A 24540-nucleotide genomic window follows, 5' to 3' on the forward strand; every position below is an offset into this window, starting at 1 on the left:
ACCCAACCTCCTCCATCCCTCTGATATTCATTAGTCTCATCTATGCTTCCATGTCATTGAATCTATTCTGTTCATCAGTTTATTAAGTTCTTTAGATTCCACATATAAGCGAGATCATGTGATATTTGTCTTTCGCTGCCTGGCTTATTTCACTAGCTTAATATTCTCCAGGTCCATCCATACTGTCCCAAAGGGTACGAGATTCTTCTTCTTTATAGCTGCGTAGTATTCCATGGTATAAATGTCCCACAGCTTTTTTATCCACTCATCTACTGATGGGCACTTGGGCTGTTTCCAGATCTTAGCTATTGTAAACTGTGCTGCTATGAACATTGGGGTACATATATCCTTTCTGATGAATGTTTCAGGATTCTTAGGATACATTCCTAGGAGCGGAATCACTGGGTCGAACGGCAGCTCCATTTTTAAATTTTTTTTTTTTTTAAATGTCTTTTTATTTTATTTTATTATATATCTTTATTGATTTCAGAGAGAGGAAAGGAGAGGGAGAGAGAGAGAGATAGATAGAAACATCAATGATGAGAGAGTCACTGATCAAGCCCGCAACCCGGGCGTGTGCCCTGACCGGGAATTGAACCCCAATCGCCTGGATCCTAGGTCGATGCTCAACCGCTGAGCCACGCCCGGCCGGGCCATTTTTAATTTTTTGAGGAACCTCCATACTGTTTTCCATAGTGGTTGCACCAGTCCGCATTCCCACCAGCAGTGTACTAGGGTTCCCCTTTCTCCACACCCTCGCCAGCACATGCCGTTTGTTGATTTGTTGATGGCAGCCATTCTGGCAGGTGTGAAGTGATACCTCATTGTAGTTTTAATTTGCATCACCCTGATGATTAGCGACGTCGAGCATTTTCTCATGTGTCTCTTGGCCATCCGTATGTCCTCTTTGCAGAAGTGTCTATTTAAGTCCTTTTTTCCATTTCTTAATTGGGTTGTTTGTCTTTCTCTTGCTGAGTGCTATGAGTTCTTTGTACACTTTGGAAATTAGCCCCTTATCAGCTTCATCCTTGGCAAATATGTTTTCCCATACATGGGGTTCCTTTGTATTTTGAGGCTGTTTTCTTTTGCTGTGCAGAAGCTTTTTAGTTTGATGTAGTCCCATATGTTTATTTTTTCCTTTGTTTCTCTTGCCCTAGGAGATGTATCAGTGAAAAGTCCACTACGTGGGATGTCTGTGACTTTACTGCCTATGTTTTCTTCCAGGATTTTTATGGTTTCGTGACTTACATTTAAGTCTTTTATCCATTTTGAGTTTATTTTTGTGTATGGTGAAAGTTGGTGGTCTAGTTTCATTTTTTTGCATGTATCTGTCCAATTTTCCCAGCCCCGCTTATTGAAGAGACTGTCCTTACTCCATTGGATACTCTTGCCTCCTTTGTCAAATATTAACTGACCATAGTGGCATGGGTCTATTTCTGGGGTCTCTGTTCTGTTCCATTGATCTATAAGCCTGTTGTTGTACCAATACCAGGCTGTTTTGATTACAGTGGCTTTGTAATATAGTTTGAAGTCTGGTAATGTGACCCCTCCCATTCCATTCTTTTTTATCAAGATGGCTGCAGCTATTTGGGGTCTTTTTTGGTTCCATATAAATTTTCGAAATGTTTGTTCTAGGTCTGTGAAATATGCTGTTGGTATTTTCATAGGAATTGCATTGAATTTCTAAATTGCTTTGGGTAGTATAGACATTTTAATGATATTAATTCTTCCAATCCATGAGCATGGTATCTTCTTCCACCTGTTTAAATCTTCCTCTATTTCTTTTTTCAGTGTCAAGTAGTTTTCTGAGTCTTTTACATCCTTGGTATCTTATTTTTTTAGTTGCAATGGTAAATGGTATTGCTTTTTTAGTTTCTCTCTTTGAAAGTTCATTGTTGGTGTATAAGAATGCCATTGATTTCCAGATGTTGATTTTGTATCCAGCTACCTTGCCAAATTCGTTTATCAAATCTAGTAGTACTTTGATGGAGCCTTTAGGCTTTTCTATGTATAGTATCATGTCATCTGCAAATAATGACAGTTTTACTTCCTCCTTTCCAATTTGGATACCTTTTATGTTTTCCTCCTGTCTGATGGCTATGGGGAGGACTTCCAGTACTATGTTGAATAAGAGTGGTGAAAGTGGACATCCCTGTCTTGTTCCAGTTTTTAATGGAAATGGTTTTAGTTTTTGCCCATTGTGTATGATGTTGGCTGTAGGTCTGTCATATATGGCCTTTATTATGTTGAGGTATGATCCCTCTATTCCCACTTTGCTGAGAGTTTTTATCAGAAATGGGTGCTGGATTTTGTCAAATGCTTTTTCTGCGTCTATTGATATGATCATATGGTTTTTGTCCTTCACTTTGTTTATGTGATGTATCACATTTATTGATTTGTGGATGTTGTACCAGCCTTGCATCCCCGGAATAAATCCCACTTGGTCATGATGTATGATCTTTTTAATGTATTGCTGGATCCGGTTTGCTAGTATTTTAGTGAGGATTTTAGCATCTATGTTCATTAGGCATACTGGCCTGTAATTTTCTTTCTTTGTAGTGTCTTTATCTGGTTTTGGGATTAGGGTGATGCTGGCCTCATAAAAAAAGAGTTTGGGAGTTTTCCCTCCTCTTGAATTTTCTGGAATAGTTTGAATAGAATAGGTGTTAAGTCTTCTTTGAATGTTTGGTAAAACTCGCCTGTAAATCCATCTGGTTCAGGACTTTTGTTTGCTGGGAGTTTTTTTATTACTGCTTCAATTTCATTAGTTGTTGTTTGGTAATTCTTAAATTATATTAAAGGGTTTAGTCACATGGGCCAATAATAAAATCATAAGTTAGTATGTAATAATTTAATTCTTCTTGACTAGAATATTTTAACTGTTTTTATGTTGTAATATTGACTAAAACATTTAGTAGGAGATGGAACTGCTGTATAAATTATTTCAATAATTAGAATAATTAAAAATATTAGAAAAGGAAGTAAGTTGTTAAATTGATATTTTTTAGAACTTGACTGAAAAGTTGCTGAAGAAAGAACTGAACTATACTCAATTAGAAGAGAAACATAATGAGGAATGTGTGAGTAAAAAGAATATACAAGCAAGTCTTCATCAAAAAGACCTAGATTGTCAACAGCTTCAGTCAAAATTATCTGCATCTGAAAGCACATTGCAGAGAATACAGGCAGAATTAGGTGAAAAAGGAGAAGCTACTCAAAAACTCAAAGAAGAACTATTAGAAGTAGAGACCAAGTACCAGCATCTTAAGGCAGAGTTTAAACAGCTACAACAGCAGAGAGAAGAAAAGGAGCAGCATGGGTTACAACTCCAAAGTGAAATTAATCAGGTAAGAGATTTTACTTTTATTTATTGTAATTCCTCCTATGGTTTCTTCTTAGTGTGCTTGATGGTTATTTGATCATACTATAGTTCATTATCAAAAAAATTCTCATTTAAAAAAATTAACTTTTAATTTTTGAACTGTAGTATTGAGTCAGATCTTATTTCCTTTCATTTCAGTTTCCCTTAAGAGGAGAAAAAAATGATATTATCTATCATATAGTAATGTTGTGAAGTGTTTATGACTTAATACATATAATTGCTTAGGACAGTACCTGGCTCATGGTAGGTACTCTCAGCAGGTATTAGCTTTTGTAACTAATTCAAATTGTTGACTGTTCTTTAATTAAAAATTTTTTTCTTACTAAAATTTTAAAATATTATTTTTAAACCAATAGTATAAAAATTAGATATTTTAAAGGAAGAAAATGTATTAGTCCTAACAGCTATTTCTTATAAATAAATAAAGTCTATCAGATGACATTTAATGCAAATTTTGACTTTGCTATTAACTTAAGTTTTAAATTATGTATTCTAGTTATTTCTTATAGATAACATTAAAAGTTGATTGAAAATGGAAATTTGGGGAAGAACTAAGTCCTCAGCCAGTTTTTTGGTAATGTTCAGCTATTTTCACTTAAATGGTAGTGATACTTGCTTTTGGGGCATCAATTTTTTTGTCTTCCTGTCCTGAGATATTCTTCCTATTCCTCTTCTACTTGATAAATAATACTTATTTCACTTGGTGTTTTTTCTAGAAATGTGTTTCTGAACAGTGCCACTTCTAACCTCCCCCAAAAGATGGATTAAGCATGTACATACCTTGATTGTTTTACTTACCACAGTATAGTTATATTGCCATATGTCTTTCTTCACTAAACTCTGAACTCTTTGGGTACAAAGACCATGTCTTATTCATTTTTTATCCTCACTACCTGGCACATTGCTTGTTTATCAGCAAATGTTTTAGTGAGTAAGTAAGTGAATAAATAAATACAGACATTCATAATGGAAGGAAACAGAGGCTTAGCGATATTGGTGAATAACTTAAAAATAACTTAGATATTTGACTTTCAGTTCAGATAAACAAATTGGGCATTTATGGTTTCTAAAGGACACTGTCCCTGTTGCTAGGAGATACAGAAATGAAAGAGGACACAGTACCGACCTTAAGTGATTATGAAAATGTCACTGAGGATAAGGCAAGTACTGTCCTCTACTAAGGAATGTGAGAATTATAATAAAATGATCCCATGTACTATGAGAATTTGGGAGAGTTCCTCTCCTGTTTTCTTCCCCCATAGTACTTCATATTATGTAATTATTTTGTCCAGTTATGTGATCAGGAAAAGCTTTGTGTAAAAGAGAAGTGGTATTTGAAATTGTGAACATTGGATAGGTTTAGGCAAGTAGTAGTTTGAAGGCAGCACGGGCTTTCAGGCAGAAGGGCTAGTGAGAGTAAACTAGTGGCAGGAAAATATTATAAAACCCAGGAAGGGACATTGATTTGCTCTTAGAATAAGATATGTGTAATAAGAATGGACCATTGTGGAAGAGCATTTGGGACTTTTCTGCAGGGTCTTGAATACAGACTGAGAAATTTGGGCTTTATTTGGTTGTCAGTGGATAGAAGGGCATTGGGAATTTTTGAGAACCTACTCAAACATATTTTTATACAAAGATTTGAATGTGTGAATATTGGGCTTAGTCACAGTTCTGTACAAAATAAAGAGGTCATACTGAAGACCTTGAAGTGATACCATTTATCTTCTTTCTTTCAGCATGCTGTCTGGATTCTACCATCAAAGTATGTTTCAAATCTGTCCACTTCTTTTCCTCTACACTGCTACCACCCTTAACCTAAGCCTCCATCATTGCTGACCTAGGTTACTGTATTAGCCTTCTTACAAGCTTCCCTTCTTCTAGTGACCTCCTTGATCTATTCTCCATGCAAAAGGCAGAGACATCTTTTTAAAACATGAAGGATATCACTTGATTCCTCTCCTTAACACTGCTTAAAGTGGCTTTGCATTACATTTTCAATTGAAACCAAATGTCTTTATTTGGTATGTAAGCCTCTGTATGTGGTATGGCCCTACACTATGTCTTCAAACGCATCTCCTATCACTGTGAAGCCATGCTGTTCTTCTTTCAGTTCCTCAAACATACCAACACTTCAAGTGCTTTCCTGCCTTAGGTCCTCTGCCTGTGTTTTCTTCTCAGTGTGCTCTTGACTGCAGTTCTTCACAAGGCTGGCTCAAGTGTCATTTTTACAATAAAGCCTTATGGGACCATCCAATATAGCTTGTTTTCCATATAGTCTGACCCCTTCTTTATTTCAGCAAGCTTCTTCTTTCTTGTTCTTTATAACACTTTATATTGTATATTAGTTTTTTGCTTACTTCCATATTGTCTACAATTCCCATTGGACTGTGAGCGTCTTAATGTGAGGAATTTGTTTTATTTTGTACTCTATCCACGTCTATACTTAAAGCTTTCAGTAAAGCTTTAAGTAAAACTCACCTTAAATATTTTTTTCAATATCCTTAAAGTGTATAGGTATGAACTGGGTTTGTTTTGCTCTCCACTGTATCATAATCAACATTCATTTCAGTGCTGACAAACTTAGATAGTTGGCAATTGTCAACAAAGTAGCAAAGTAACAAAGGAACCTATATTCTTCATATTTGTGTTTATGAGCACTTCTAAAATAGTCACAGATGTGCAGATAATGATTTCTTAATTAAAAGATTAGATGTCATCAATTTTACTTTAAAAAATTATCTAACATGCCATCTTGAATAGCATAGTGGTTTATTTGTGGATTTAGGAACCAATTGCCTAAGTTCTAGTTCTGTGGCCTACAAACCATGCGATCTCAGGCAAGTTATTTAATTTGTGTCTCAGTTTGCTAATCTATAATATGAGGATAATAATAGAACTGTCTTTATGGGGTTATTAGAAAGATTAAATTAGTTGCTACTTGTGAAGCATGTAGAATAGGGCCTGGCACATAGTTAACATTATTAGGAATATAATAAATAAAGAATTATGTGTATAAGTTTACAAAACTGAATTTATTAAAGAACATATATGTATAAGTATATATCTCAAAATGTGACTTTAAGGTGGGCCATTCTGTTGATAATTCCAGTGTATATTATTTTTACTTTTCTTTCTGTTTTTAAAAATAATTTTTTATTTTTCAGTTACAGTTGGCATTCAGTATAATATTAGTTTCAGGTATACAACCAAGTGATAAAACATTTCTATAACTTATGAAATGATCACCCCAATAAATAAATCTACTTTTTAACTCCTAAGCAACTATGCAAAATGTTTTGACAAAAATCTAAGAATGTGGCCACACATGGCTAATAGCAAGGTGGGAAACTGAGACTCCAAAGGGCCTGGCATGTAATGAGTAGGTGAGAGAAGCCTACTGTGAGCAATGGAGAATGACATCTAGCGGAGATGGCTTCTGCTCAAATCTAAACAACTGGCTATGTGGGAGCGAAGGCTCAGGCTGTCATCTTTTTGATACTTCAGAAGATGAAGAGACAAATTTTTATGCAGAATTTCTCAAGTTTTACATGTTTGTATCTTATTTTAAAAAAAACAAAAACAACAAATCCCACTGTGGGCAAAAATACTGAGTCTGTGGGCAGCCCCTGCTCCCACCAGTTGAAACTGGTAGGAAATGTCTGTCTTTACAGACACACCTCATTTTATTGCACTTCACAGACATTTACATCAACATCAAGGCAAGACCCTCCAGCAGTAAAAACCTAACTCTGGAGCCTCAGATGATGGTTAGTATTTTTTAGCTATCAAGTATTTTTAATTAAAGTACAGTGGTACCTCAGTTTTCGAACGTTTCAGAACTTGAACCGACTTCTGGAACAGATTACATTTGAAAACTGAGGTACCGCTGAATATACATTGTTTTTTTAGACATAATGCTATTGCACACTTAATAGACTACAGTGTAGTGTAAACCTAACTTTTTTATGTGCTGGAAAACCAAAAAATTCCTGTGACTCACTTTATTGCAGTAGTCTAGAACCAAACCAGCAGTGACTCTGAGGTACCTATATATGGATGTTGCAGAGCAATGGTTAAAAGCAATGACTAGAGTTATTTGGACCTTCGTTTTAATAACTCACACACTTTATGACCTCAGGTTAAGTTCTTAACTGCTCTAAGCTTCACTTCAGCTATAAAGTAGGGTTCAGAATATAACATTCACATTAGAGTTGTGCTTAAGAGCCATTAGTTGCCATGGTGATGAGCTACTAACCAACACCATACTTTTCCATGAGGGCAATGAGGTTGGATCCAGTGAGCAGTTGAGGTGGACTTGTCTCCCTGTCTACCCTCTCCACAGTGCTGGGCTGAAAGCAGGAGCCTCTCTCATGGAGATGGAGGGTCTACAGAGAGCAGAAGTGTCAGTCAAATCATTCTGCCATGGCATTCAGGCAAAAAACAATTCCAGTTCAAAAAACATGCCCCTGTCCATACAATGGCCTTAGGTTTGGGAACATGACTGTCTTCCCCTTCTTCCTGAGGCCCATGGGGTGAGACATGGACTCTGACTTCTGACTTCACCTATGATTTACCACCTTGTCACTCCAGCGATCATATGGGTACATATCCAGATAGTTTGGGCCAAAATCATGAGACCATGGACCACAAAGCATTCCTGAGAGATGTTAATCTTCAAGGTAGTCTTCTGGCCCTGAGCATCCTGAGACAGTAAGCTAGGAAATGGCAAATGATAAACCCATACAGTCGCTGTTCATCTTCCATAGGGTCTTTCATGGAAGCCAGGCAGAAGATTGAAATAGGAGAGTTTAGACATTTACATCTCTTTTCTGCAAGCTGCTGGTGCATTTGGTGGGGTGGATGGGAGGGTGAACTTGGTCAGACTTGTTTCCATTGCGTGGGTGGCACTGCCCTGCTCTAGAATGTAAAGGACCCCCAGTGTGGATCTGGGGTCTGCTACTCCACCAGTGCTTTGAGGTTTAAGTCTCTGGGGAAAATGTTTCAGTTCTGGGATAGTTAGCTGATGTACCCTTTAGTGTAGAGCTTTATGGCAATTCTCATGGTTTCTTCAGCATTTATTCTTGACTTTCTCGAAGCCAGCTTCTCAAGCTCTACAGTGTCCAAGGCTTGAGGCCTCCACTTGCTCTTTGCCTTAGAACTGAACTCCATCACGGTTGTCCCGAGGTCCTTCATGCACAGCTGATAGAGGACATAACAAGCCATGCTGTTAGATGATGCATTTTCCAACTGAATTCTACGATGCCATCTCTGTGATCATGAGTTACTTTCATTTTGTGGAAGATTCTGGCACAAAATCCTGAATAGTTTTAAACCTCTCCACCACAAACCCCAGTGTTGGGAACTGGCAGCTGCCATAACTGATCAGATGCTCTGCCAATACCTCGGGAAAAATCTTCTGAAGACTCAGGGTCTGGAACCTGGTGAAGGCAGCTCCTATTCTAAGGTCCAGCTCCTGCCTCAAGTCCACAGCATCACTCACTCTCTAAACAGGCTTTGTTAGGTTTTCACAGGCCATCCTGATGGCTCAGGAGTAATCTCAGAAATGGGCTGTCAACACCTGCAGACTGGGTGTCACAGCTTTGCATAGGTGGATAATCTGAAACCCAGTATTGTGTTTTTTTTTTAATATATCTTTTTATTGATTTCAGAGAGAGGAAAGGAGAGGGAGAGAGAGATAGAAACATCAATGATGAAAGAGTCATTGATCAAGCCTGCAGCCTAGGCATGTGCCCTGACCGGGAATCGAACCCCGATCGCCTGGATCCTAGGTCGATGTTCAACCGCTGAGCCATGCCCGGCCGGGCTGAAACCCAGTATTTTCACCTCCATCACAGTTGGTCCAGATAACTAGGGCCTGATACTGCTCAGTCTCTTGTTCCAGAGTTTTCTTTATATATATATGTTATATATATATATATATGTGTATATATATGTATATATGTGTATATATATATATGTATATATCTTTATTGATATCTTAATTGATTTCAGAGAGAGGAGGGGAGAGGGAGAGATAGAAATATTAATGATGAGAGAGTCGTCATTGATCTGCTGCCTCCTGCACGCGCAATCTGGACATGTGCCCTGACCCAGAATCTAGCCACGGATCTCCTGGATCCTAGGTCGATGCTCAACAGCTGAGCCACCCTGGCTGGGTGAATTTTCTTGATGTGCACAAAGTTTTCTGGGTAGTACATTTTAATTTCTGCTTCAAGAGGACAAGGGGATTGCAGCTCTGCCATTTATGAAACAGCATCTGGATATCATGAGCCAGCAAATATCCAGAAACAGAAATCATTATCATGGTAACTTCTGGCCAGATAATAATCAAATTCATAGATCTTGTTGAATTTAGAAAGTCCTTCCCTCAGCTTCATTCAACCCTTGGACAGTAGGTCAGTGATCCCTGTGGCTGCGTCGTTTTTCTAGGCCACACAAAGGACTTTCTGCATGCCTCAGAAGGCCACCTCCATGGAAGAGGTGGGAAAGATCCGGCATCTGAGCTGACACAGCCTTTGGAGTGCGTAGCGAGCTACGGAAACAACCATCCTGGGTACCGGCACATGCTGGGGAACTCAGAGGTGAGGGCCACCCCTTGCCCACCGTAAGGGAACTAGAGCCTCCAGGAGCTGCCAGTGCGACGGCCCACGTTCAGGTCTCCTCCCACAAGCCCACCGGACTTCAGAGCTGCTCGAGGTCGCTGCCTATTTTCACTTTTAATTTACCCTCTTTTCCTTTAACATATTTACTCTAAAATGGTATACCATCACTATGTAAGTGATTTGGGCCTACTGCCACTCTTGGCCAGCTTCGATTCGAGATTTATTTCTTTATTAAAGTTCAGGAATTTATCAGGAGTCATGCAATAATGAATGATAAAGTTATTAAAAATACATATCTTTTTTTCTCACCCCCTTTAGTTACTTTAGAGCAATAGTTATTTTTAATTCACTGGTTCTCAACTCTGTCTGCACATCAGAATCACATAGGGAAGTTTTAAAATGACCAATATCAAAGCCTCACCCTTGATCCAATTAAATCACTATCTCTGTAGTAATTTTGCTGACATAAATAAATATTACATATCCACAACTATAGTCTACATACCTAAATCCAAGAGTCACCGCTTGTAAGCAATGTTTGTTGAGTGATTAGCATGTGATCACACCCTATCTCGCTTGGTAATTGGTTCTGTTCTCACATGGGTTGACTTTCTGCAACAGTTTTAATGTGTGCCGGGTTGATGTTCTTATATGAGCTAAGCCACACCTTAGCTGTGTGCATTTGTTGTTTACTTGAGGTGACTGGTGAATGCCTGCATTTGCTAGACCTATTCAGTATAAATTTATTTATTTATTTATTTATTTATTTATTTATTTATTTATTTATTTATTTATTTATTTTTTGGCTGGGTACAGTGAACTTTATTGATGGTGCAGGGCAAGGTAGGGCTCCCTAAGCCCCCTCCCCTTCTTTAGGGGGTCTGGGATGGAAACTGTGGAGGTCAGGAGATTGTGTGTTGGGGGATCGATTTGGGGAAAGAACTCCCCAGCAGCTGAGGGTCTCTCTTCCTCTTGCTGGGGCTGGTGGTCCAGGGGGCTCTTACTCCTTGGAGGCCATGTGGACCATAAGGTCCACCACCCTATTGCTGTAGCCAAATTCATTGTTACACCAGGAAACGAGCTTGACAAAGTGGTCATTGAGGGCAATGCCAGCCCCAGCATCAAAGGTGGAGGAGTGGGTGTTACTGTTAAAGTCGCAGGAGACAACCTGGTCCTCAGTATAGCCCAGGATGCCCTTGAGGGGGCCCTCTGATGCCTGCTTCACTACCTTCTTGATGTCATTGTATTTGGCAGCTTTCTCCAGGTGGCAGGTCAGATCCACAACTGACACGTTGGGGGTGGGGACACGGAAGGCCATGCCAGTGAACTTCCCATTCAGCTCAGGGATGACCTTGCCCACAGCCTTGGCAGCTCCAGTAGAAGCAGGGATAATGTTCTGGGTAGCCCCTCTGCTATCACGCCACAGCTTCCCAGAGGGACCATCCACAGTCTTCTAGGTGGCAGTGATGGCATGGACTGTGGTCACGAGTCCCTCCACGATGCCAAAGTTGTCATGGATGACCTTAGCCAGAGGGGCCAAGCAATTGGTGGTGCAGGAGGCATTGCTGACAATCTTCAAGGAGTTGTCATACTTGTCATGGTTCACTCCCATCACAAACATAGGGGCATCCGCAGAAGGGGCAGAAATGATGACCCTCTTGGCTCCACCCTTCAAATGAGCCCCAGCCTTCTCCATGGTAGTGAAGACACCGGTGGACTCCACAACATACTCTGCACCAGCATCACCCCATTTGATGTTGGCGGGATCTCGCTCCTGGAAGATGGAGATGGACTTTCCATTGATGACAAGCTTCCCGTTCTCAGCCTTGACTGTGCCTTTGAACTTGCCCTGAGTGGAGTCATACTGGAACATGTAGACCATGTAGTTGAGGTCAATGAAGGGGTCACTGATGGCAACAGTATCCACTTTGCCAGAGTTAAAAGCAGCCCTGGTGACCAGGCGCCAAATACGGCCAAATCTGTTCACTCCGACCTTCACCATCGTGTCACTGGGGTGCAGCTGGTACTGCGCGGGAAGACGCGGCTGTCTGATGAACAGGAGGAGCAGAGAGCCCTATTCAGTATAAATTTAAAATTACAGTGATACATATAGAAAACTTTTCTGTGAAATTAAACTTTTCATACATGCTCAATTTTAAATACACAAATGTGTCTACATAAGTATAAACAGGCAAACTAATTTGTCAGTTTTTTAACATAGGCATTCGGAAACCTTACTTTATTACATTATGGACTTTAGGCTTTAATGGACACCCCATCACCCAAATTAGTCTGTTACATCAATGTTTTACGGTAGTGCTAACTCACTGCATTTTAAGAAGAAGAATAAGCCCGGCCGGGCGTGGCTCAGCAGTTGAGCATAGACCTAGGATCCAGGCGACCGGGGTTTGACTCCCGGTAAAGGCACATGCCCGGGTTGTGGGCTTGATCAATGACTCTGTCATCATTGATGTTTCTGTCTCTCTCTCTCCCTCTCCTTTCCTCTCTCTGAAATCAATAAAGATATATTAAAAAAAAAAAAGAAAAAAAAAAAAGAATAAGAAGGAGACAGATGTTAAGGTGCTGGCTAAGGACAAAGATAACATAAGTGCATTGTCTTTAACTGTTACTGATTCCTGTTTTAGTTAGATGGAAAGCATGTTTTACTTTAGAAATTAACTTTAAAAAAAATTAAGGGTAACATATATTTTGATAGCCACAGATTGTTTCATAGCATGAGAAAATAGTGGGTTTCTACTTTGCTGATAGAACTTAATTTTTTCCTTACCAATTGTAAATTTTTATAGAGAAATATGCAATTGTAGAGCATATGAGTATAAATATGATGCAAAGGCTGTAGAGTCTTAATATTTTAAGACCTAATATAGTTTTGATTGAAAGCCATTGTATAGAGTGTTTAATTTTTTTAACTTTGCTGAGGCATATGCATTTATTTTGAGTTTTGAGGCTGGTTTGTCAGAGCATTCTTAGTGTATAAGCCTTTCCAAATGTCTTACATTCTTATCTCCATGCAACTATTTTTTTGTTCTATACTCCCAACACTTGTGCAGTAATTCTTCTGAAAGTAATACAAACTTTTATCTTTTTTTAATAGAATGTCTCTCCCTGCCCCGGCATCCCAAGAGAAAGTATCTGTTATTTCTGGTGGTATTAGAAAAAATAATGAATTTGAGAAAGTACTAGTTCTTACTTAGCTCCAGGTTAAATTTCTCTTTTACTTTTAACTGGCTGGCAACTTTAGAGTTAGTGAATGAGGGTCCCCTAATATTTAAAAAAAATTCTTTGCTTTATTTTATTTAGAAATTATGTGCCATTTTAAGGACTTTGGAATGCTTTTAAAAAGTCAATTATGGTGGTTCATAAATGCGGAAAAACAGCAGTAATGTTTAAAAATACTGTGGAGCCCAGATGGTGTGGTTGTGCATTGTCCTGTGCACCAGGAAGTCACTGGTTCTATCCCCGTCAGGGCACATGCCAAGGTTGTGGACTTGATCCCCAGTATGGGGCATGCAGGAGGCAGCAGATCAATGTTTCTCTCTTATCTATGTTTCTATCTTTCTCTCCCTCTCCCTTCCTCTCTCTGAAATCAATAAAAACATATTTTTAAAAAAATACTGTTGAATATGTCTGAGTATGCCGAGTATCTTAATTTTTAACTTTCACTTTGTTATTTTAAGTTCTTCAAATTATTCCAATACTTATGTCCAAATAAGACCCTTTAGGTCACTGTATTTTTTAAAAGAGTAAGAAAACAAGAAACTGTGATGTTTAATCACAGTTTTATGTGATCATGATTTATGTGATTAAATTTGAATTGGATCAGGAAAATTATGATATTGTACTATATTGGTGAAAAATAAAACATTGTTTGGAAGCTAAGTGGTGGTAATGATGGTGCTGCATGTGTTTATACACACACACACACACATGCACACACACACATATACCTTTTTTTGTTTTTCAAAGTTACATGGCAAACTTCTGGAGACAGAGCGCCAACTAGGGGAAGCTCATGGAAGGCTGAAGGAACAGAGACAGCTTTCAAGTGAGAAGTTGATGGATAAAGAACAGCAAGTGGCTGATTTACAACTCAAACTTTCTCGTTTAGAAGAACAGGTAAGCTAGCATTTCATATGAGTTTATGTTAGCAAATTTGTTGATAGATTTGAGGCATCTTGAATATTGTTGATTCATTCTTTCAGTAAGTGATAATTATGATTGTTATAGAAAAAATAAAACAAATATTGATACTGTGGTTTAGATTATTGTTAGAAGAAATTTGTATGTAATTCCTTGATCACATTAGTATATAAGACACAATGATAAAATAAATGTGAACCTGGAGAAATAATTGAATTCTTCTCAGGATAAGAGTCTATTCCTAGGAAGTAATTTCTTAATCGTGATATTAAGTAATGAGGTATTGCTGTTAAGGTTGATTTTATATATTGTCTGAATTTAGTTTTTTCTTCAGACTTGAAAATTGTGAGATGTGAAGTAATGCCTGATATTTATGACTGATAGCTTTATGCCTTTAAGTTGTCATCTGACAGTCTACATTTTCTAAGTTGAAGGAAAAGGTAACAAATTCCACAGAACTGCAGCATCAATTAGAGAAAACAAAGCAACAGCATCAAGAACAACAAGTTCTTCAGCAAAGCACTACAGCAAAACTTCGAGAAGCTCAGGTAAATATTATTTGAGTTATTACCCTTTTAAGCAAAAATAGCCAAATAATTATTATTTTGCTTTGGTAAAACTAGATAATGCAAAATACTCAAGTATGAAAGATTTTGATAATTTTCATTATCTGGATAATCAGAAAATCTTTTTGTTTTGATTGCTATGTTGAAATTTTCTCTAAAATATTTTAAAATTATTTATCATAAGTAAACTTATTTAGTTATTAAATTTCTTTATTAACTAAATGTATATTAAATGTATTTAAATAAAAAATATATTGTTTGTTATTTTTATACCTAATATATTATTATTTAGTATTGTTTATTATTGTTATTTATTATTTATCTTCCAATTACTCTTGACATACAATATTATATGTTGTTTAAATAACTTATTTGAATTTAAAAAAATAAAATAAAATTCCCTGGTTTAGTTAGCCCAGTAAAAAAGAACATTTTGTATTTCCTACATTAGAACATAGTGTTTGTTGGTCATGTCTTTTCCTGCTTCAGAATTATCATATGAACGTTGGAATTATTGGTATAGAAAATATAAGTAATTGGTTAAATTTATACAGATTCTATAGAATAGCTTAGAAGATTAAGAGAAGTTAAATTTTTGTTTTGTTATGGTGAAGGAAAGAGGGTGCCCAGATATTTGAAATGAATTCAACTTTGACATTCATTTATTCCTTCAATCTTTCATTAATTCACTGAATATTATTGAGCACTGTATGTCAGGTTCTGTGGTATGCACTGAGAATAAAGAGATGAGTAAGACACAGTGCTGCCTCCTGGGAAATGGTAATCTAATGCTATGCACACGGAAACAATGTTGGAATTTAAAGGAGGCAGTAATTAATGTTCTTCTCTTTCCCTTTTGAATTTGGAGAGTGGCTTGGGAGTCACATGGACAGGAATCAAAATACTGTATTCATTTATTTGTTCTTTCATTCATTTAGTCAACAAATATGTGTTAATGTCCGCTCTTAGCCAAGGAATTGATTTTGTGGATATAACAGTGAAGAAAACAGATAAAAATGTCTGCTCTCATGGACCTTAGTGAGGGACAAACAGTAGCCAAGGTAAATAGGCAAAATATATAGTGTGTTAAATGATGATAAGTGCTGGAGATGAAAAAATGGGTGGGGAGCTGGTAGTCAATGACTGCAATGTTAGCATGCTGAGGAAGGCCCCTCTGAGAAGATGAAAGTCCTGATGGAAAGGAGGTTGTGAGCCATGTGGCTATCAGAGAGAAGAGCATCAGTATATTAAAAAGCCTTGAGACAGGAGCATATCTAAGGAACATTAGGAAGCCAGTGGTTGGAGTGGTGTGAATGATGAGAAGTATTAAAATGGACACAGAGAAATCATAGAGGGTCAGAACATGTCCAGCCTTTTAGGTAATTTTAAGGATTTTACTCTGAGTGAGATGAGAAATCATTGGAGGGTTCTGAGCAAAGGAGTAACATGATTTGACATAATTTCACAGGATTACTCTGGCTGCTGTGTTGAGAGTAGACAGTAGGGGCACATGAGTAGAAGCAAAGAAATTAGTTACGAGACTACTACAATAATCCAGAAAAGGAATGATATAAGTTGTACATTATGTCATTAACCAGTGTCACCCCAATAAGTTAAATAAAAATTTTAAAAAACAAGTGATATATAATTTTTCCAATGGGGAAAAGTACAGGTAGTGAGAAGTAGTCAGATTCTAGATATATTTCAAAGATAAAGCTGACAGATTTACTGATAGATTGATGCGGGGCATTGAGAGAGAAGTCAAGGGTGATTCCAAGGATTTTGACCTGGATAGTAAGAAGAATAGAGGTCACACAAAATGAAGACTGTGAATCTTGTTGGATTTGGGGACATGTAGGTCATCGATGACTTGATAAGAGCAATTTGGATAGAGAAGGACTAAAAGCCAGATGGAGAGAGTTCAAGAGAAAATAGGAAGAGAGAAGTTTGATAAAATGAATATGGATAACTCTTGGAGTTTTTCTGTATAGAGTAGAAAGAAATAGGGTGGTAAATCTGAGGCAGAGAATTTGTCACAGGTCTGCACCCAAGTGGGTTTTTGTGTACTATACCCCACAATTAAATGTATTCATCCAGTCACAGGCAAAGCTGGAAATGACAGCCTTTCACCTTCTTGTAGACAGATTGTCTCTTAGACTGAGGGGAGAGCAAGGGGCTGAGTGTAACAGGCTTAGTCTTTTATCCAGATTTTCAAATTAGTTAAATTCTCATCCCTGGGGAGGACAAAGAAAAGAATGGCAAAGAGGCCAGGCAAAGTCTCTCAGTATGGAAACAGAAAAAGTCCTAAGAACTAATTAAAGAGATGTAATGAGTGTAATTCTAGGTGTATGTATGTATATAAGATTATTATGGTAGCATAAAGGCCAGGTCTAACTTAGATAGAGTCTGGAAAAAGTATTCATTAAAAACTTCTTAGAAGTGGCAGTCTGAGCTGCAAAGGATGCATAAATGTCTCTCCAGGTTGCAAAGATGGTGATAGTGAGGAGAATCCTCCAAGGAGATGTTACAAGCACAAGAATACTGAGGCTGGTGTGAGCTAAACTATTAGGTTTTGCTGGAACTTTGAATGTAACTGAGAGATTAGTTAGAGAAGAAGCCAACACATTGGACATGTGTAAGTTTACGAAAGGCCTTGTGTGACATTTATTTTTGAAGATGGAAAAGTGGTGAAGGTCTTAAAATAGAAGTGCCATAGCCAGATTTGGTTTTTAAATAGGATATTCTTGTGGTTGTGTAAAAGATGGATTTTGAAGGGAATAATCTTAAACAAGAGATCAGTTGAAAGATTAATAAATACGTATTTTAGATGAAAAATAACCATCTTAGTTCAAGCAATTGTTAAAAAAAATGTCATAGGGACAAATATAAATAATACTTGAGAGGTAAAATAAGTAGGACTTGTTGCCTTAGTATTTGTAGAGAATGAGAGAAAAGAGGAATGATTTCCTTATTGATAACATCAAGTGCATGGTAAATGGAGGTGTCATCAATTGTGTTAGTGAATGTGAGAAAAATCGCCATCACATTTTATAGGGGAATGTAATGAGTGCAGTTTTGGACATGTCTTGAAGCACCTATGGGCTACATTATGGGTATTAGCTGTGTGAGACATCAGTAAAAAAGGGTAAATGGAATTATTAGAAGAGAAGTGGTCAGTCAGAGAGAAGAGTATAATGAGAAAAACAACTAGTAACACAAGATACCGGGAAACACCAGTGCTTAAGGGATGGATGAGTGGAGGAGGAGCAGCCCAAAGAAAGAATGATCAGAGTAATTAGGAAGACCTACGAATGGAAGAGAAAGGACTTCAAAGGTGGGTGTATGGTGGGGATGCCCAGTATGTTGAATGAAAAATGTCCATTGGATTAAGCAATTAAGTAAATTTGTGACTTTGTCAAACATAATTTAAATAAAGTGATGTAAATGAAAGTCTGATTTTTGATTGTTGAGTAAATGAGAGACGAGGAAATTAGGAAAGTAAATATGTATTACTTTTGAAATTTAAATGTGAACTGTATAAAGACTGGGCAGAAACTGGAGTAGGGCTTTGTTCAGGAAGTGTTTGGGAGAAGGAGAGATATCTGAACAAGTTTAAAGTCTAGGACAAAGGAACTGATGGGAAGGGAGTAATTAAGGATGTTGGAGAAGTGATTAAAGGAATAAGGTATTGAGAAAAAGCTATGATGTCCTGATAAAATGGGTGGTGGTAAATTAGAATTTATCCTCTGAAGGATGTCTTTTGAAGCTTGAGGAAAGGAGGTAAATTTGATATATATAATTTTATGGGTAAGGAGATGGATAAGTAAGGTAGATATTCCTGAAGATCCACCCCCTCACCCTCCTGTTTTTGGATAAAGTTGGAGATAATAATGGCAGAATGTCAAGCAGGCAGAGACTAAAAATTTAAGAGAATATTGAAGCTTAGATGTAGTTATTGGGGGAAATGTTTGAGGGTTAGAACCTCACTAAGTGAAAGGATTGACAGGATGATTCTGAGTATGTAATGGAGATTGGAGGCTAGAAATCTGTAGTGGAACCAGTCTTTTTGGAATTTTGTAATTTTGCTCTAACAGTGCTTAAAAAGGTAGGGATGAAGGAAGCAGATTGTAATATTGATCTAGGCTTGGGCTTTTCTTGGGATGACTGTATTGGAAATTTGGGAGTAAAAGGAAGTGGAGAATGTCGTTGAAATAAGAGTTAAGGTTAGTTCATATCCGTATGCGAGGTTCAGGAAGAGAAGCTAGGCTTATGCTACATAAGCCAAAAGAAAGTAGAGGTAAATGTCTCTTTAACATTGAAGAGCAGAAATGAGGTAATGAAGCCTGGCCGGGCATGGCTCAGCGGTTAAGCATCGACCTAGGATCCAGGCAATCAGGGTTCGATTCCCGGTCAGGGCACATGCCCGGGTTGCGGGCTGCAGCCGATCAATGACTCTCTCATCATTGATGTTTCTAGCTCTCTCGCTCCCTCTCCTTTCCTCTCTCTGAAATCAATAAAGATATATTTTTAAAAAAAGAAATGAGGTAATGAAATTAGAAGACCATCAGGAAGTTGTGGTCACAGAGTAAGATAGATGGAATTTTTTATCTGGAACAATTTCAGGTGATTACAAGTTTCTACATATGAGTGATTGTGTAGAGTGAGTAAAAGTATAGGAATTAAGATGATATGAATGTTGAAGCTGTGCTTTTAATTCTCTATGTATTTTGTATTTCCCAGGAAATTGGCAGAAATTGGGAATGAGAGAAAGACTATATCAGGTCTCAAGTCTTCAGTGAATGAGGTAGGGATTTATAGATGATAGCAACACAGGATAGAGGGTAGAATAAATTAATTACCTACTCTCCAAAGCAGCATGAAACTTTTACATATGGGAGAAAGTACTGGTGGTGAAAAACCAGGAAAGGATCAACGCTCCTTTGCTTTCCCAGAGGAATAGGCCTTAGTATCAGAGAGGGCTGAGGGGGGATCACAATCTGTGAAGGGAGTACCACATATCAGTTACGCCTGAGAAACTGAGTGACTGGAAAAGCTTAGGTCTTTGGTTCTAGAAGATTAGTGCAATGTGGAGAGAAGGATTATTAGTGGCAGGAAAGGATGATAGCAGAGGTTAGGTTGTATTTTATCATTTAGTGATTGAAGCTTAGAGGGATGAGAAGCATGTTTAAAAGTGACTGATCTCAAGTATTTCAATATTGGCACAAATTGTTGAGGATACCAGGTGGTTGCTGGCTTTGTCTCATGGTGGTGGGGGCTATGATAAGATTTGCAGAGATACTTGTTAGGGCCTTGTTCTGGGTAGAAGCTCTCTGGCTCTTAAAATGATTGAGGCAGATGTGAAGGCTGTGGGTCAGACAGCTTAAAACATTAGTGGTCATTGTTCTGGATGTGGGCTCTTGCATTGTGCTCTGTGTAACATTACTTTGGTAACGTGGAAGAGGGATCCCTTGATATATTGATAGGAGAGTCCTTTTGTGGTATTGAAGTGAATCTTCTTGAGTGTCTGTGTGTTAGAATGCAGTCATTTATTTTTCTGTTCATTCAACAAGTATCTTAGAGCATATGTGTCTTAGATATATCAATGAATAAAACCAAAATCTTCATCTTTGTGGACCGTATATTCTAGTGAGGGGGCATAGGGAGGGAGGTAAACATGAAAAATAAATAAGTTATTTAGTATTAGAAGGTAAATGTTATGGAAAGAAAAAATACTTAGGAGAAGGAATATTGGGAAAGGCTGCAATTTTAAATGAATTGGTCAGGGTAGGACTATTGAGAAGGTGATACTTGAACAAACATTTGAAGAAAAGGGAATGAGCCGGGACTGTGAGAAAAGTGTTCCAAGTGTAAGAAAAATTAGTGCAAAGGCTCTGAGGTGGGAGTGTGCCTGACATGATTAAGGAATAATGAGGAGTCCCATGTGTCTCAAGTGAATTGAACAAGAAGAGTAATAGGCAGTGAGGTCAGAGTGTTAAAGTAAGAATGTGGTTAATCGAAGTTGTTTTTTTGTTGTTGTTCAATTCTAGTTTATGAACAATAATATAGATTTATATTAAATATATAGTACTAATTATTTAATTAAATTAGCCACGTTAAAATATAATGATTAAAGAAATTAAGACTAAGCATTTGAATTATTAAATTTATTATCAATTATTTTATGTTTAAGGAATAACTTTTTAAGTTCTCTTGTTGTTAAGGCTAGTTTTCTATTCTTTACAGAATGATTTGGAACAAGTACTACGTCAAATTGGCGATAAGGACCAAAAGATCCAGAACCTCGAAGCCTTATTACAGAAGAGTAAAGAAAATATTTCCTTACTAGAAAAGGAAAGAGAAGATCTTTATGCAAAAATTCAGGCTGGTGAAGGGGAGACTGCTGTTCTTAACCAGTTACAAGAAAAAAACCATACATTACAGGAACAAGTAAGCTTGTCAGATTTATTCTATTTCTAAATTTGCTGTTCTTTCTAAATCTTATTTCTTATTTAAATGACTTTTTATTGTGGTTATTTTTAGTACTTTTTATATTATATATTTTTGACAAATACCATCTCATTTATCTTAAAGGTGGGTTGCAATTGTAGTGAAATTAAGTTAAGATGATTTGAGAAAGGAAACTTCAGTTCATGTCCCAGAATGCAACTTATTACCTATGTGAACACGAGCAAATCATTTCACCTTGTTAGCTCATTTGAAAAGCAGAAATGTTATTAATAATTATATTTGTTTTATGACATTTTGTTATATTTTGAAAAAAGAATGAATAACAAGATATATTCATAAACTCAAAGTACTAATCAAGTGTTAGTTGTTACTCTATTGTTTGGCATACAGACTTAGTGGTTACTTATATTTTGATAATGTCGTTGGAATATATAACTAATAATTTGCTGTTACCTTATTCTAACATTTGTATGTAGTTTAAGAGAAACATAAAATTCAGCTTAATACATTTTCAAAATGAAAAGAATTTATATTTGCTTTTTAGGGGGAAGAATTTTCCAATGAGAGAATTATAATTATCTAAATGAGAAAGTATTAAAGTATCAGTAGGTCGTATCACTTTTCTAATTTGGATATTAGAATAGAACATAATTTTTTTCTCAAATTTCAAATTTAGCCTTGGTCACCAGTTTTTATGAAAAATTCTTTAGACTAGTTATAGTTGTAACTAGCATACAGCTTGACATTGTGTATTGTATATGACCAGAAAAGCCTATGCATGTTAGAGGAACTGGTACTTCTTTAGTCCTGTCACCATAAACAACTATAAAATTGGGGGAGTATAAAATTACTGTTTTCAGACATTGTACAACAAGCAGTACAGGGGCTTTGATCCCTGAGAAAAGAGAAACAAATCAAGTGACTCTTTCAGCCACTCCAACTTTGGACATGGAAACATTTCTATGACTTTGGACATTGCACCAGACTGTGGTGCAAGCTAGGGAAATCTAAGGAAAACACAGTGGTCTCACTGTATTGAGGAGTGAGAGATTGAAGTTCAGGGAGGTTGAGGCAGCTCAGATTTTCAGGGCAGAATATCAGAGAGGAGAGAGCGTGGGGAGAAATCTGCATAGGGATCCACTTGAGCCTTTGGCTGAATATTAAGCTTTGTGCTCACAAGATGGGATTCCATGAGGCTAGGCAGTGAATAATTATTAGGAGCTGAAGTCTGAAAAATTATCAGATTCACAGGCTGGAAGATGTTCAAGTTCTAGCCAGTCAGAGAAGAAAGACATGGGCAAATGCTTGGGGGCATTCAGTAGAAGCCCTAGAGATGTCACACCTTTGAAGTATCATTAAACTAGCCCTAGAGTAACAAAGCATAAAAACAAGCCTCAAGAGGATCCAGCTGAACCATAAGCACATTAACTGCCAGCTTGAACAAAATTCAACATTTTTTGAAAGAAAATGGCAAAATCCAGAGCTGTCACAATAAATACCAAAAAATTGCTAGACATATGAAGAAGCAAAAAGCATGTGAGCTATAAGCAGGAGAGCCATCATTCAATGGAAAGAGACCCTGAATTGAGAGATGACGGAGTTATTAGACAAGTACTTTAAAAAGTTATTAAAATATACTTATGGATATAAAAGAAAAACTATAGATTGAGAAAAGGCCAGAAAAAATGGATAGTGCCTTATTAATAACCTGCGGGACAGTATCATATAATATAGCATACATATAATTAGTGTCACAGAAGGGTGGGGAGGAGGAAAATATTAGTAGAAATAATGGCTGACAAAATTTTAATTTGATTAAAAATAGGAATCCACATTCATGAAACTCAGTGAACTCGAAGCAAGGTATACCTAAAAAAATCAGATGAATTGGATTTCATCTAAATTAAAAGTGTATATACTCTTCAAAAGACACCATTATGAAAATAAAAGCCAAGACATAGGATAGGAGAAAGTATTTACAATACATTTGTATGACAATTTAGAACTATCCAGAATATATGGGGAACTCTTATTAGAGCAGTGATTGGGGATAGAGATGAGTGGAGGGTACTGACTGCACAGGGGCATGAGGAAACTTTTTGGGGTAATCAAAATGTTCTCTATCTTGATTGTGGTACTGATTAAATGAGTCTATATTTATCAAATCTCACACTATACAATTTAGTTCAGTTAGTTTTATTTCATGTAAGTTAAAGCTAAGTAGAGATAGATTTAAAATAGTAGGAATCTCTGAATTTCATGTTATTTCTTATGATTTTGAGATATGTTTACTTAATTTTGGGAAGATGTGAACAATTCTTCTTGAAAAAAATTTGAGATAACCTATCATAGAGCACTTTAATATTCTCATGGTACTTAAATTTGGGTTTCTTAGTTCTTGTTATATCATTTATGACCTTCATAATTAAGAGTCTTGCTAATGTGATAGGTAACTCAACTAACAGAGAAGCTGAAGAATCAGTCAGAAAGCCATAAACAAGCCCAGGAAAATTTGCATGACCAGGTGCAAGAGCAGAAGGCACATCTTAGAGCTGCACAAGATCGTGTCCTTTCCCTAGAAACCAGTGTCAATGAATTAAGTAGTCAATTAAATGAAAGCAAGGAGAAGGTCTCTCAGCTTGACATACAGGTAATATTCAATTTAATATGAGTTTGTATGAATAAAACACATATTTTAGGCCATCAAATGTTTTAAATTTTGTTTCCCTCCCTCTCTGTCCCTCAATCCCCCACTCATCCCACCATTCCCAGACCCATCTCCCTCTCTCTCTCATTAATAGAAACAATTTGGGAATAGGAATTAATTAATGGTTGTATTTAGACAATTTGATGCACTTTCCTGTTTGCCTTTTTTCCTCATTCTTCTGACAAACTATACTTCCTGAAACTACCGATCTTTTCGCTTTGTTTTCATGAAGTTATTATTATTGTTTTAGAAGTTCAAAGTAGTTTGATATTATACCATTAGATTTCTAGGTTAAAATTTTTTTGACTTTGTTTTTATTTTTATTTTACTTTAAAGGCATGATTTAAAAAAATACCTTCATATAGTACCATTATATTTTTAAATATACGTTCTTTCAGAGGCCAATATAGTTTTGCTCAATGAGTCAATTATGGGGTGGGAATTAAGACATATTTATTTCTCCATTCTCATCATTGGTTTCTTATTGTATACTACAGTAGAGAAAGTTATAGAAACATTTCTAAGCCTCTGTTTTCTTTATTTCAGGAGATTAATTCCATTGAAAATAAGAAATAATATAACAACTTGGAATATAAGAATACCCATTTCTTTCTTTTTAAAATATAATTA

General features: G+C 36.9%; 1 protein-coding gene and 2 pseudogenes across 2 annotated transcripts in view; 1 reads left to right on the forward strand and 2 right to left on the reverse strand.

The window, feature by feature from the left end:
- Nucleotides 1-24540, forward strand: part of EEA1 (early endosome antigen 1) — a 131770-nt gene that overhangs the window by 69726 nt on the left and 37504 nt on the right. For both annotated transcript variants that reach the window (XM_087814497.1, XM_087814498.1), the window contains 5 exons: nt 3009-3347; nt 13996-14145; nt 14598-14717; nt 20979-21182; nt 23653-23853. In XM_087814497.1, coding sequence (XP_087670623.1) covers nt 3009-3347; nt 13996-14145; nt 14598-14717; nt 20979-21182; nt 23653-23853 — 1014 coding nt within the window. The remainder of the gene's footprint in view (nt 1-3008; nt 3348-13995; nt 14146-14597; nt 14718-20978; nt 21183-23652; nt 23854-24540) is intronic.
- On the reverse strand, nt 8402-10268 carry LOC107538910 (DNA topoisomerase 3-alpha pseudogene; annotated as a pseudogene).
- Nucleotides 10994-12075, reverse strand: LOC107538911 (glyceraldehyde-3-phosphate dehydrogenase pseudogene; annotated as a pseudogene).

This window comes from Miniopterus natalensis, chromosome 2 (genome assembly GCF_054644295.1).
Source record: "Miniopterus natalensis isolate mMinNat1 chromosome 2, mMinNat1.hap1, whole genome shotgun sequence".
In the NCBI taxonomy this organism is placed as follows: domain Eukaryota; kingdom Metazoa; phylum Chordata; class Mammalia; order Chiroptera; family Miniopteridae; genus Miniopterus; species Miniopterus natalensis.